Source organism: Trachymyrmex septentrionalis, unplaced genomic scaffold (assembly GCF_001594115.1).
Source record: "Trachymyrmex septentrionalis isolate Tsep2-gDNA-1 unplaced genomic scaffold, Tsep1.0 scaffold7, whole genome shotgun sequence".
Lineage (NCBI taxonomy): Eukaryota > Metazoa > Arthropoda > Insecta > Hymenoptera > Formicidae > Trachymyrmex > Trachymyrmex septentrionalis.
Genome location: NW_017305884.1, coordinates 69820 through 83644, shown reverse-complemented (window position 1 = coordinate 83644; position 13825 = coordinate 69820). Strand labels below are relative to the sequence as shown.

At 30.8% G+C, this 13825-nt stretch overlaps 1 protein-coding gene across 1 annotated transcript in view; it reads right to left on the bottom strand.

Annotated features, from left to right (window-relative positions):
• Nucleotides 1-11195: 11195 nt before the first annotated feature.
• Nucleotides 11196-13825, bottom strand: part of LOC108753525 (carboxy-terminal domain RNA polymerase II polypeptide A small phosphatase 1) — a 4613-nt gene continuing 1983 nt past the window's right edge. The window contains exons 2-4 of the mRNA XM_018495166.1: nucleotides 12914-13347; nucleotides 12496-12681; nucleotides 11196-11984 (exon numbers count right to left, since the gene is read on the bottom strand). Of these exons, the coding sequence (XP_018350668.1) occupies nucleotides 11787-11984; nucleotides 12496-12681; nucleotides 12914-13347 (818 nt within the window). The 3' untranslated portion in view covers nucleotides 11196-11786. The remainder of the gene's footprint in view (nucleotides 11985-12495; nucleotides 12682-12913; nucleotides 13348-13825) is intronic.

Genomic DNA, 13825 nt, shown 5'->3' with positions numbered 1-13825 from the left:
GAGAGAGAGAGAGAGAGAGAGAGAGAGAGAGAGAGAGAGAGAGTGTTTCAGATCTAACGCATTACCTGCTAATGGCAGATTCCTGAAGTTATTTTGAGACTTGAGTGTGTAAATAAATAAGAATAAAGAAACAATCGAAAATTGAATAAGTTTCTAACTGTAATTTATTCTTATTTACTTATTTATTGATCTATCCATTTATTCATATATTTATTAATTAATATAAAAAATTATAATAAAATTTTAATTAGGAAAATATATAATAAGCGAGCAGCTCTGTGACATGCTGCTCTCCTGCGTATTCCGATTGAGTGCAATCTGATTGATCAACTTTAATTAACTTTTTCATTAATAACTCTGTAAATAATAATCAAGTTACCAAAATTAGGAAAGAAACTTTTAGTTCAAAATTTTATTATCTTTCATTCCAAGAAACATTATACCGTTTTTGGCCCGACTAGGTTTGCATCAACCTGGGTTGGAAAATGCTTTGCTATCGGTTACACGTTCTACCAATAGGAAAGCACGAAATATTATTAATTCAACCCAGGTTGGTGCAAATCAATGTAAACCCGATCAGGCCGAAAACGCCATTAATTAAGAGTTATGGACAACCTGTATACATACACAAGTAATCGCATTTTATGAAACTTTACTTATGTACATTAATTTTAAAATATGTATATTTATAATTAAAACTTGAGCTTATGTAAAAATATTCATAACAAAATGCAGGATGAACAATAAGACGTGCCTAATAACAAAAAATGTACAATAAAAACAGCATTTAATGGAAGTATCTAATGAAGTTTTATTTACAAATCAAGGCATTAATTTTACATTCACACGCATAATCCTTTCTCTACTCTCACTCATGTTAAAATTTTTAACCCGTTCAAGGTCATAAAAAATATAAAAAAGTAATTATTTTCCACATGTTTTACTTTTCTCGAGTTATTTTTAATTTTCTCATTTATGTCAAGTGTACTTTCCATAAATAATGTCTGTCAAGGAGAAAATCCTTGTAGTTACTTTCATTTAATCCTAGAATACTAATAATATATAATAAAAAAATAGCATGTAAATTTAGTAGTTTTTCTTTTCCTTCCGTTTTGTTTTTCTTACCCATTAAATTTATTTCTAATGAATATTTACTTTGGTATTTTTTTAGGAAAAAATCTCAACATACGTAAATTTAACGTATGATTACTCTTAAAAGTATGATTAGTATTCTAAGATTAACGCTGCATTTAGCGTTAAATGTGGTCAATTGATCCTGAACTTTAAAGCGGTAAAATAATCGATTCAGCTATATATATAGAGCAATAGTTCGACGTCAAAGAGGCAAAGGAATCTCGAGAAATTCCTCTGTGGTGACCTATGCTCTTATAAAAGCACATAAAATCATGACAATTTGAAGGGTAAAATTTCTTAGATAAAATAAAAAAAATTTAAAAAGATAAGATGAAAGAGAGAGAGAGAGACTTCTAGATTGAATGATATATAACATGACCTACTATTATATTTAGAATATTTTTACAAGATTTCGAAGCCGATATTTCTCGGTAGGATTCAGTTTGAAGAGATTCATTGACGCAACGATGTCAACTTTTTTTTTGCTTGTTTAAGCAACATTCTAAAATCGTAAAAAATGTAATTACAAATCGATGACTAGGATGATAGAATAATCTGAGGCACGGTTGTGAGACAATGTATGCGATTAATCAAATTTTATAATACAAATAATTGTACTTAATGTATAAATAATTATACTTAAATATACCTATTTATATATTAATTTGGAAATTGCGCCATCAAGTATAATTATTTGTACAAGTATATTTTTATAAATCTCCATATACCTTAGCAATAACTATACTTGATAGCAAATTAATTTGTATAAATAACACTTGCACTTGATAGCGACTTCCAAATCGATTAAAAAATCATTATCCAGTATAATCATTTGTATCACAAATTTAATTATTCGCACGCACGCGTCTCGACCGATTTGTGACTATATTTATATGTTAGTAAGTCAAACAAATTAATTTGTTTAATTATATCGTAAAAAAACTATTTGCAATCATAATTATATATAGCAAATCAATTACTTGTATGTATTACTTATCAAATTAACAACCACACGTCAATCATTATAAACCAATTTCTTCTAAATTTGTTTCTCCATATTTTCACGATAAAAAGTAGAAAATGAAGATAATATGGGCTTTTTTCAAGATTTTAACACTATTTTAAGTTTTCTTTCATGATTGTACATGCTTTTGTACGATTGTCTTGATAGATCTCTTTGTAAAGTTACAAAATATACAGGTGAAAACGGTAGGCTGTTGTGTCGCCCAAACTAGCGGTACAAAGATCCGCTATAATTATCGGTACAAAGATCACAATCAACGTGATCGAGGACCACCGTACGTAGTTCATATTTAACGCTACATGTGCGGTGCTGATAAGAACTTGTTTGCAAGCAAGCTTAGTTCGTATCCGCGATCACGAATAATCGCTGAACATGACTGCTCATTAATACTCTATACGGTATTTAATTACCGGATATAAAGGTCGCGGTTAAGCGAGGATAACGAAGGCTGAAGGTGTGACCAACCACATTTACTGCTAATTGTGCAACGCGAATACGTGCCAGTGGTTTCGAAAAATCTATATTCACATTCTTGTTTGGCGTCACCGATCTCAACACGACTATCCAATTCTGATTTCATTTGGGTAAGGATAGCGTAGGGGATATATACATTTACATACGCATGTATATAATCTTAGGATTCTATTCTGGGATATAATCGCAGATAGCCGCATTTTGTGCCAAAGCGCCATCGATGTGAACATAGGATCATGCTACTTTATTGCGATGCAAGTGGCTATACGGGCCTTCAACGGGTTAACAAGAAATTACGAGAAAAAAATTTATACAATTCGCACAGTAATGATAATAATAATAATAATAATAATAATAATAATAACGATAATAATAATAATAATAATAATAATAATAATAATACAATTGTTTCTAATTTTATACGACGCGACGCGCAATTCAAAAGTCGCGCGTCTTCTTATCTACTTATTTTTTTATTTCGCGTTTTTTTTTTAAAGAAATTTTCTCGGAACTCTGTATAAAATTCTCGGCTCAACTTGAAACGCTGCAACGGCCGTCACTCGGCGAAAGCCTCGAACGCTATTTTTTCTTTTCTTTTTACGCATTCGTACAATACATATAAACGTACACGCACACACACATACACGCACGCACGCACGTACACAGTGTTTTATTTAAATGCAATGTCAATATTTTAGGGAGTAGATTTATACACTAAAAAAGTATATGGACATGTTCTATATATTTTAGTTTTCGAGTTATAGATGATTAAAGGAAATGTTCTTGGTGTCCATGCTTCGTGTTTTAATACACACTACTGCATTGTAATATTGAAAGATATTTGTAAACATTAGATAAGGTCACGTGCTAAGATGTGCAATAGTGTCTGTTGAGGCACGAGAAGGACATTTAGAACATTTTCTTTAATCATTCATAACTCAAAAATTAAAGTGTGCAGGACATATGTTTATGTTTTTATTTATTTTAGTTAGGTGTAGATTCACCCTAAATATTGACATGCTATTATAAAACACTTAGTATACTATACAATATACGTAACACGCACGCACATATGTGTGTTTGGTTTTATAAATAATAATTGTGAGTTATTTTGTTTAAAAATATTTAAATATAAACATTTAGACTTAAACAAAAGTTTTAAATTTGTTAAATTTGTTTGTAGTGAATCTTTATCTCTTCACTGGTATAATATACATGTATAATATAGATATGTAATGTGTAGATATGTATTTTTATTACAATTTTGTAAGGTATTTAATATATTCGATAAAATGTGATTTTCGATAATCGTTCATGAAATATTGTCACTGGTGTTGCTTTTAATTGTAAGAAATAAAAACATAAAAATAGAGTAATTTAAACATTTTAGTTTTATGTACATTTTCTTAAACAAAATAATTTTAATCAAAAAATTGTTTATAACATATTTTATAAAATAATCGGTGTACACATTTAAACCAAACACACACGCACGCACGCACGCACACACGCACGCATGCATGCAGTATACATTTGATTTTATTATGCGCAGCAAGGCGGTCCGAAATCATGATTGCGATTTCAAGAGGGAGAATATTATTAGCAACGCTATCTCACTCTGTGTTTTTTCTTGCTTCAAGATATTACGTGTTTGCATATGAAAAGTCGAATTTTCAAGTCCGTAAATCTAAAAAGAGCCTCCAACATATGCATATGTAGTATACATATGTAATCTCTTGCGAATAAATAAATTAAATGGACACCATTCTTATGTGAATTATACAATACATGATCTTATATAAACTGTATATTTTCGCGTAATTTGGTTTCCGAGATTACAGGATTCCTTATCTTATTAATATAATATAATCTCTTCTTAATTTCTTACTAAACTTATTCTTAAAAATTGTATTGACAAAAAAATAAAAATGAACTTTTCATACGCAATAACGTAATAATAATGCTGTGCTGTAGCTAAAATAGCTTTAAGATCCTTGAATCCTTAGATTCTTCTTTGCGTTTGTGAACAATTTTCATCTATGTATCTGTGCATCCTTGAATTCCTAGATTCTACATAGCTTCAAATCCTTGGATCTTTAATTCTTTGGAATTCTAGCCCGACCAATTCATAAACTGCTTGATTTATTTCAATCCTTTCTTAAATCTTCCAAAAACGTTTTTGATTTCTCAGAGCTGATTTGTTTCCGATTACTGAATTTTTAATAGCTTTCAATTCTTCTAATATCTTAAATAAAATTCTTCTCAAACGTCCTATCTACGATCCTTAGTTTCTAGATCATAGATTACTACGCTAACGTGAATTTTTGAAGTATCACAAAAGTGTTGGATCATTGCACGCTTAATATCAATGGATTCATGGACTTTTACATCCTTGCAGTCTCGGATTTCAGAATAATAGATTTCGATTCTAATATTGTCGACTCCTTGACCGGACAGAGAGAGAGAGAGAGAGAGAGAGAGAGAGAGATCCACGGATTTTTTAATTCCTCTAAATTCTTATTCAACTGTTCGGATACTTAGACCTATGGATTCTCGGATCCTTGAATCGTGCACAGATTTGTCCCGGAACGGATGGTCGTATATAATGGAGTCGTTTTGATGGGCGTTATTACAAAGAGAATATTGTAATCTTACGCGCACGCGCGCGTATAATATAATAACGTTTACAAGAAACATCGGCACATTTAATAAGTACAGAAGGATGGAAGAATTGGAAGCCACATCAAAAATCTCTTCCTTATTTTAAGTAAAAATAATAGTCCGATCGGATTATCATCCGATTTTTCTGAATTATTATCGAGAGAAATTACTAAGACGTTCTTTCTCTTCAAAATACAGGGTAGTCCAAAAATTCTGTTGCAGTTACGCGCATGGAAGAAGACGATTTTTTGATGGAATAATGTTAAATTAAAAAATAAATATTTTATACGAATAGCTTTGATTTTTTTCAAAGCAATTTGACACATACAAATAATCTCTAACATATAAATTTTCTCATTATAATCATACAATTATAACAAATACAAGTAAATCACGTTTTTCATTTTTTCTTATATACATCCTAGGTCTATTAGTTTCAGAGATTAAAAATAACATAATTATATTCAATTATATTAATATTGCTTTTTAATATGGAAAGCATTTAGTTTCTGTAATTTTGACTTTCGAGAGGAACAGGTCTTATGATTTTACATCATAAATTAAAAATTATGGTTTTTACATTCAAATTGTGTTCATATCAATAAAAAATTATTTTTCTGTCATTATTTATGTAAGTATCTCGATTTTCGATCCACCCTGTATTCAACGAAAGAAAAAAATAAAATAGCAAACGCAACCGAGCTTATTACAAACTCATGTCGATAATCGATATATTCATTGAATATATCGATAATAATGCCGTCATTTTAATGCAAGAGTTTAAAAAATTCATCATTCTACCTAAAATTGTGATATGCAAAACAAGATATACAAAATAAAAATATTTAGCTCTTTTTACATTTGAATGACAACATCAGCGTCGATACTTACAATATATAATAGTTACAATACATAATAGTTACATTAATACTATAATAATAATAATAATAATAATAATAATAATAACAGAAATAAAAGCACGAATAATAACAATTTGAATTGATTATGGTAGTACAATGCACTTTATACATTAATTATATTCGATTAAGCAGCTGTGATTGTTTACAAATTACGCATTAGTAAATATATGCGTAAGATATACTGCTGCTTATCTATTGCCCGTCATATCTGTGGGCTATATCTAAATTATTCTAGTTTGTTAATGACATCATCGTGCAATTCGTTTTATTGGAGCAAGAAAATTGCAAATTGTCTAATTCGTAAAATCCATATTAAAATATCTTTTTTCTACATATAGGTAATACATTTTACTTTCAAAATAAATAATTAAAATAAATAATAAAATCTAGAAAAAATCAGAGCATTGATGTCTTCTTGATTGCAGAAATTACTATAAGATTAGAATCCAATTTTGCTATGCATATTTCTTCTTTTCCTGTTCCTCGCTTTTATATCCCTGACATATTTCGTACAAATTGGCAGTCATGTGTGCATGTATGTATGTCTGATAATTTCAAATGGCAGTTGTTAGTAATAAGAGGGATAAGAGTACTTCAGCAAGTTTATAATACAAAAATTATAAAATTATTTAATATTTAAGTAACAAATATTAATTATGTATACATATTCATGTGTGCGTACATGTACACGCGCACGTATGTGTATACGTTCATTTAATATATTAAAAATATATTGTATATATATATATGGAATAAATACATGAATTTATATATATATATATATATGTGTGATTATATATACAATTTCAAATAAGGGAAATGTTTAAGACTGTAGTTACGAAAAATTTAATTTCAAATTATTATTAAATCAAATGTCATCTTTTTGCTCCAAAAAACGAATGGTCAAATATGACATAACTGCACAGTTTGGAGGGAAAAAAATGACATGCAGCTTTCAGTGTTTTAAATCAATATTAGCAATATGTGATTCATGATTATTCCCAATTACCTAATTTACCCGTTTCTTCTTTTTCCTCAGCAAAACAGTTCGTTTAGTTTATTATTGATGTGACCTCTTTAAAGTTTCTGTAAATCAATTAATTAATATTTCTCAATAAATTTAATTTAATTAATTCTCAAAAGCCCTGCACTTTTATTTTAAATTCTTTGAAACTTTTTGGTAAATGTAAAAAAAGTATTTAATAAACGCTTTATTAAAACTGTATAATGTGAATACATAATAAGTAAGAAGCAATACCTATATCGGTCGAAGCTGCATCTTAAGTGTTTTAAATAATTCAATGTGAATTTATATAGCACGTTTATAGTCTCTCGAATTGCGCGCCGAATTGGTTTTCCGAACTTAGAAATGCAACTACCATAGTGATGTCACAAATTAAATTGATTAGCAACTTAGTAATTTGATACAATTGGCTTATTATTGTTTATACGTTGCCTGAAAGATGAGTATATTCCTATCAATTATTGCGAACAATATTACTTCGGCCTCGGTAATCTCAGGCTTAGGATTCGAATTCGACTCCCGGCCGAGATAATATTTTTCGCAATAAATTGATTTACAGATTTTCAATACATTAACATCTTTTTAAAATGATGTCAATTAAATTGCTAATCAGTTCAATTTGTGACATTACTATGGTAGCTTAGTTGCATTTCTAAGTACGGAAAACCAGTTCGGCATATAATTCGAGAAATTACAAACGTGGTATATAAATTTACATGGAATTATTTAATATAAAGACATTATTTCTTACTTACTGTATAAAAAAAACTTTGCTGCTGAATAAAAGCAAAAATTAATATATTCAGAAATATGCATAATCTAATTAAAATATTTTATATTCCAATAAATATATCGGAAAAAAGTACAATTATTTACTTAATAGTGAACTAGTAAAAGTAAAAATGGAAATGTTCATAGATATCTCCGAATTTAAAAAAAAAAATACTAGTACGTACCCTGTAAAATTTCAATGTCACCATTTTAAATGCCACATACAGATCATTCTACAAATAAAAGGTGTGTACCAGCAGCAGGATAAAATAATACTTGCAATAGTCAAATGCAACATTAATGAAATGCTTCATTTGTGTACAAATGTTTTGAAAGCCGTGATTTGTTTTACAGATATGTAACATATCTGTGCGACATATTTAATAATTGCAATTAAAGAATTTCATCAATGTGTGTGTTGCATTTAGAGAGAGAAAGAGAGAAAGATTTCACAATAAATCTTAAAATACCTATTTCTGTTGAGTAAAAGATATCAAGAGATGTGCGCGCGCGTGTAATATATATATATATGTGTGTGTATGTATATATAGGGTGTTTCAAAATTCGCGCTCAAAAAATACAAACGTGATACTTATGCTAAAACAAACAACTTTTTTCTTTAATAAAATAATTTTTGCACTTATTTGTTAACTTCTGCTCTCCTGCAAAAACTACTTGTCAGACGCATTTTGCAAAAGAAAAAAGTTGTTTCTTTTAGCATAAAGTATCACATCTTGTACTTCGCGGACGCGAATTTTGAAACATCCTGTATGTGTGTGTGTGTGTGTGTGTGTGTGTGTGTGTGTGTGTGTGTGTGTGTGTGTAATATACAGGGTTGGCCATATTCGACGGAAAGATGCATATTCGACGGAAAGATGTGGCAACACTGTAACTTTTGACAGAGATGTTAGATCGAGTAACGACGTAGCGCGTTTGAAGCGTCAGTCGAAGGAAATTTGTGCCACCATGGAACAGTACACGCCACGCGTGTATTTTCTCATTTTTTCTCGTTTTTTCCCATGATTAACAAAAAAACATCTTTCCGTCGAATATGGCCAACCCTATATACATATATTTCGTCGGTGTTGTATACCTCTACGTATATATGTATATATGTGTATGTATGTATGTATGTATGTGCACGCGCTCACATATACACACACAGGATGTTTCTTGTAACTTGATCATTTTAAATTTCTCTTGTTTTTGATGATATGAGAAAATACCACAGGAGATCTTGTCTCCCTTAATTGAGTCTCAAAAAATATGATATTGAGAAAAATTTTTTTGCTCATAATACGTGCTCCTTCAAATCGAACAAGATCCTCTGTGGTATTTTTCTCGTATCATCAAAAACAATGAAGACACTTTAAATGATCAAGTCAGAAAAACACCCTGTATATAAATATACAACATCGACGAAATACTATTAAAAACGGCCGGTCGCTTAACGGAAATTCGCACAAGTGTTAAGAGATTAAGAAACTAAGATCCGGTTGTATCAACATTACTTTGACTTTAAGCGAGACTTAAGACTCTCACATTCTCTTTTTAAAACCACGAGAGGGAGAGATAGAGTTTTAAGCCTCACTTAAAGTGAAAGTAACATGGATATACAACCAGGCATAAGAGTAAGAAACTGATAATATAATATTATCATTTTATGTTTTATTAGTTTCGTAGACATATATGTTTAAAGCTCAATACATATATAATATTCGATTTTTAAAATTGTGATTTTAATGTTATAATCCGTGGTTGATTATCATCAATAGAGATAATTGCAGAGAAAAAAATTGTAATTTTATGACAATATATAAGATATTATAGCATAACTGTGCAAACTTATTTAGACAGCATTTATATAATAAAAAATTATAAATTTAATAACATATTATCCAAATATTTATGTTAATAATTTATATCAATTATTGATAATGTTCATCATTCTTCAATTATCTCTGGACCCTCGGGACCCTATGAATAGTTATAAAAATTTGTTCAGGACCGACCGTCTTTAATAATATCTTGTCGGTGAGGTATACATCACTTTTATCACATTTATGATTCAAGTGATTTATCAAACTCTTTATAAATATAAAAATGGAAACTTATTAAATAAAATACGCGGAAAATTGTTATTCCTACTCTTCGGCAGTGTAAAGCGAGTAGTATTCTACTGTTGATAATATATATTTCGAATTATATTCTTAAAATTAGGGATGCATCAGACCATATATCCGGGAAATATTCGGTATTCAGCATTATCCGGTAATATGTACCACATCTTAGCGCCGAGACACTACTGTGTCTCCAGATATCCATTTGAAATTTTACATTGACAATTTGCGTCATTAATGCAGAATTTTTTTTTTTTTTAGCTAAATTTCTTACACAGTTCATCTCTCTTTCCACTTTTCTTTTCACGTTGGGAAGATACAGGAAATTATTATCGCTATTTTGTCACTTCTTACGCTATTTTTCCTTTGCTGCTCTTTTTTTTGGAAGCCATTTTCCAGATATATGGCAGGATATCCGAAGAAATATCCAGTATACGGATAATTGCCCTATTTGATATTCGAGCGGATATCTGGAAACAATGTGATGCTGAATATCCGATATCCGGTATCCAATGACTTTACGATACGTGCATCCCTATCATCAAAATATTTTTGAAGTTTTTTGGACTTTACTGAGATCAAACTTGCATATTTAAAGTTTTTTGAAAGATTCTTAAACATTTAAAAGAATAAAACTTGAAACATTTTAATTTCTTTTAAAAAATTTCTAATTTCTAATTTCTTTTTTGTATTTTCAAAATTTTAGAATCCTGGATTATATTTTACATTTTATTTTTCTTATAAAGCTTAGATATTAGTATGTGTGTGAATCTTGTTTTAATCTTTCTATCCACGCATTTTAAAAGCTATATTTTAATATTAAATTCTAAAATAAGCCTTAGATTTTTTACATTATTTTAAATAATTAAAATAACACAATTAAAATAAAATTTTTCTATCTTAAATTTTTAACAAATAAAATATATATTTCAAATTCTACCTGCCACTGTTACCCTCCTTTTTTTCAACGTTTCTGTAAGTTGGGTCAGAAGTATTCGTAAACGTAATTGGAGCATTGATGTCTTCTCTATAATCGAATCTAAGTAAACAAAGTTTGCAGTATCTTGACTCGAATAGAAAAACTACACAGTAACAATGCACGGCATGGCCCATCAAACGACTCGGAGCGATCTCTCTTCTTTTTTCTCTTTATACTTTCGTTCTTTCTTTCTTTTTTTAACACTTAACATTTTTCCAGTATACAATCACCATAGGCAGTCACAACCATCGCTTTCTTTTCTTTAGCAATCAATTAACTTTTCTGCTTGACGGAGATTCCTGGTTCCATCCTTCGCTATGTTCTTTGTCGAATACAGACAGTATTTTCAATCTACCAGACAGGATCGACATAGTTGGTCATTTTTTTGTATGCTTGGTGCAAAATGGAAGAACACTCGCGCTTCGAAGCTGATTCAGTCTTCGTTACATTGCTCACCAGGAAGAAGGATATCAGCAGCTGTGACTTAAATGATGCACTTTTCAAGATATAAGACATTTGGCTACGCTGATCAGAGCGGTTTTCCCAAATATCAACGAGGAGGGGCATTTCGAGGTCCTTCGCCACATAGCAAGTGGGTCACATGAAGCAGCCCTCTCAGAATCCTCCGCAAGGTGCATTGAGCAACAAGACTGGCTGTATTGCCAGGATTCAGGTGGGGCTAGGAAGCAGCCATTGAAATTGAAGTCGGCAGGCTCTGATTGCTCTGCACCGCGTGCGCCGGTATCTGATTGTAAGGATGATTGCTATTACACAGCACTGTGTAAATGTTTTCTACATTGCTGAGCTTTTCGAAGAAGGGGATTAAATCCAGTAGCTCGGAGTCCGTCATGTCATCGAACCAAGATGCTACTGGAACCTATGAACAAATATCATCTTTATTATTAACACGTTATTAAATGCCATTCCGGTCCCTATTGGCACCTGGACTTTCTGTTTATGCCACGCTAATCCCAAAAACTTTTCAAAATATTTAATAGATCTGCTTTAGAGAACAAAATTGTATCGTATCTTTTGTGTAATTGATTCGTTAGTCGTCCTGGCTTCGAGCCTATTTCTTTTAACTTTTCGTTTACACCGTACAAATTCACACACCGTCAACTAGAGATAAACGTGCACGCGGAGCGTGAGCTAAAGTAAACAAAAGGACAAAAGAGAAAGCAAAGTGTTATCGGGATGACTAACAAATCGTCCGTCAGTCATACAAAAGCACAGTACAGTTTTGTTCTCTAAAGCAGTCCTCTGTCAATCAAATATTTTAAAAAGTTTTTAAGACCGGTGTGACGTTTAACGTGTTAATCATCCAAAATTCATTTAACGCCTCTAAAATAAATTAGTCTTTTTAATATCATTATAAATATATAACTTACCGCATTATCTGGATGGAAAATGTAACTGGCAGGACTATTATCTACAATAATAATTTGCTGCAAATCCCGTCCTAACTTGTTCAAATCCTTAACATAATTTCCTCTATGGAACACACAGGACTCTCTGAATAACCTTGCTCTGAATACTCCCCACCGATCTAACAGATCTGCCACTGGGTCGGCGTACTACAAAGATATAAAATAATTTGATATAATTTTATTTTCTTTATTTTTTCTTTCTAAGTCAAAATCAGTTGACTAGTATATAAATATTTTAGGTAGTATATAAATTTACAGTGAACTAAATCCTATACAAATGTTAAATCAAAATTATTGTAAAAGCATTTTGAATTAAATATTGTAACTAAAATTTTGTTCATTTCACAAGATAATTACTTGTTTATTATCATAAACCTACCTTAGCTAAGCTTGCAGTGAACAATACACATTCATATAATTCACCCATTCTCTGCAAAAACTCGTCCACATAAGGCCTCTTTAAGACGTACACTTGATGTACCGTACCGTCAATTTCTACAGGAACAACAAAGTCCGCATTGTTGATAGGTTTGAAAGAACTATGCACCAGGGTCTCGTCCAAATCGATTACCATGCACTTTTTGTGCATATCTTGGTGCCTAACTGGTGGTAAGAGAAATCTCGGGGATCCGGTGCCAGGTGGTGGTGACCCACGTCCCTCACCCTGTAAAGAACTCGCCTTGGAGCTCTTTGAACTACCACTACGGCCTCTTCCAAAGCAACAGAACAGTGAGCGTAAAAGCCCACGTCCCCTTGGCTTCTTGGTATTCGACAAAGTATTGTTGGCTGCTTCATTTTCTCGAGGTAACTGGGCTGTAGTATAGAGAAAAGAGAGGTGATAAAATAATTACCAATGTGTCAATTCATTTAATGAAGTCATTTGATTATTGTAAAAATTCGATGTAAAAAATATGTAAGTATTATATTTAAATTTTCAATGTAAATTATTTATTATTTCCTCAAGCTGTATGTATATTCTGAATAAACTTTGATTGCTACCTCTCACGCTTGTTGTATGTACATACACATAAAATACATATTGGGATGAAAATTGTGATCTTAGAAAGTAAAAATGCTAAATTTGTATAGACTAAGGTCCAGTTCATAACTGACGGTTAACTCATAATTGAGGTTCAACTTATTCATTGTCTCTTTCCAATTTTAGAATTAAACCTCAGTTAAGAGGTTAATCGTGAATTGTGGAACTGAGTTGCCTAACTAGTTAAAAAGATGACAATGTCTTTCTCTTTTTCTGCACATACATACATACATACATACATACATACATACA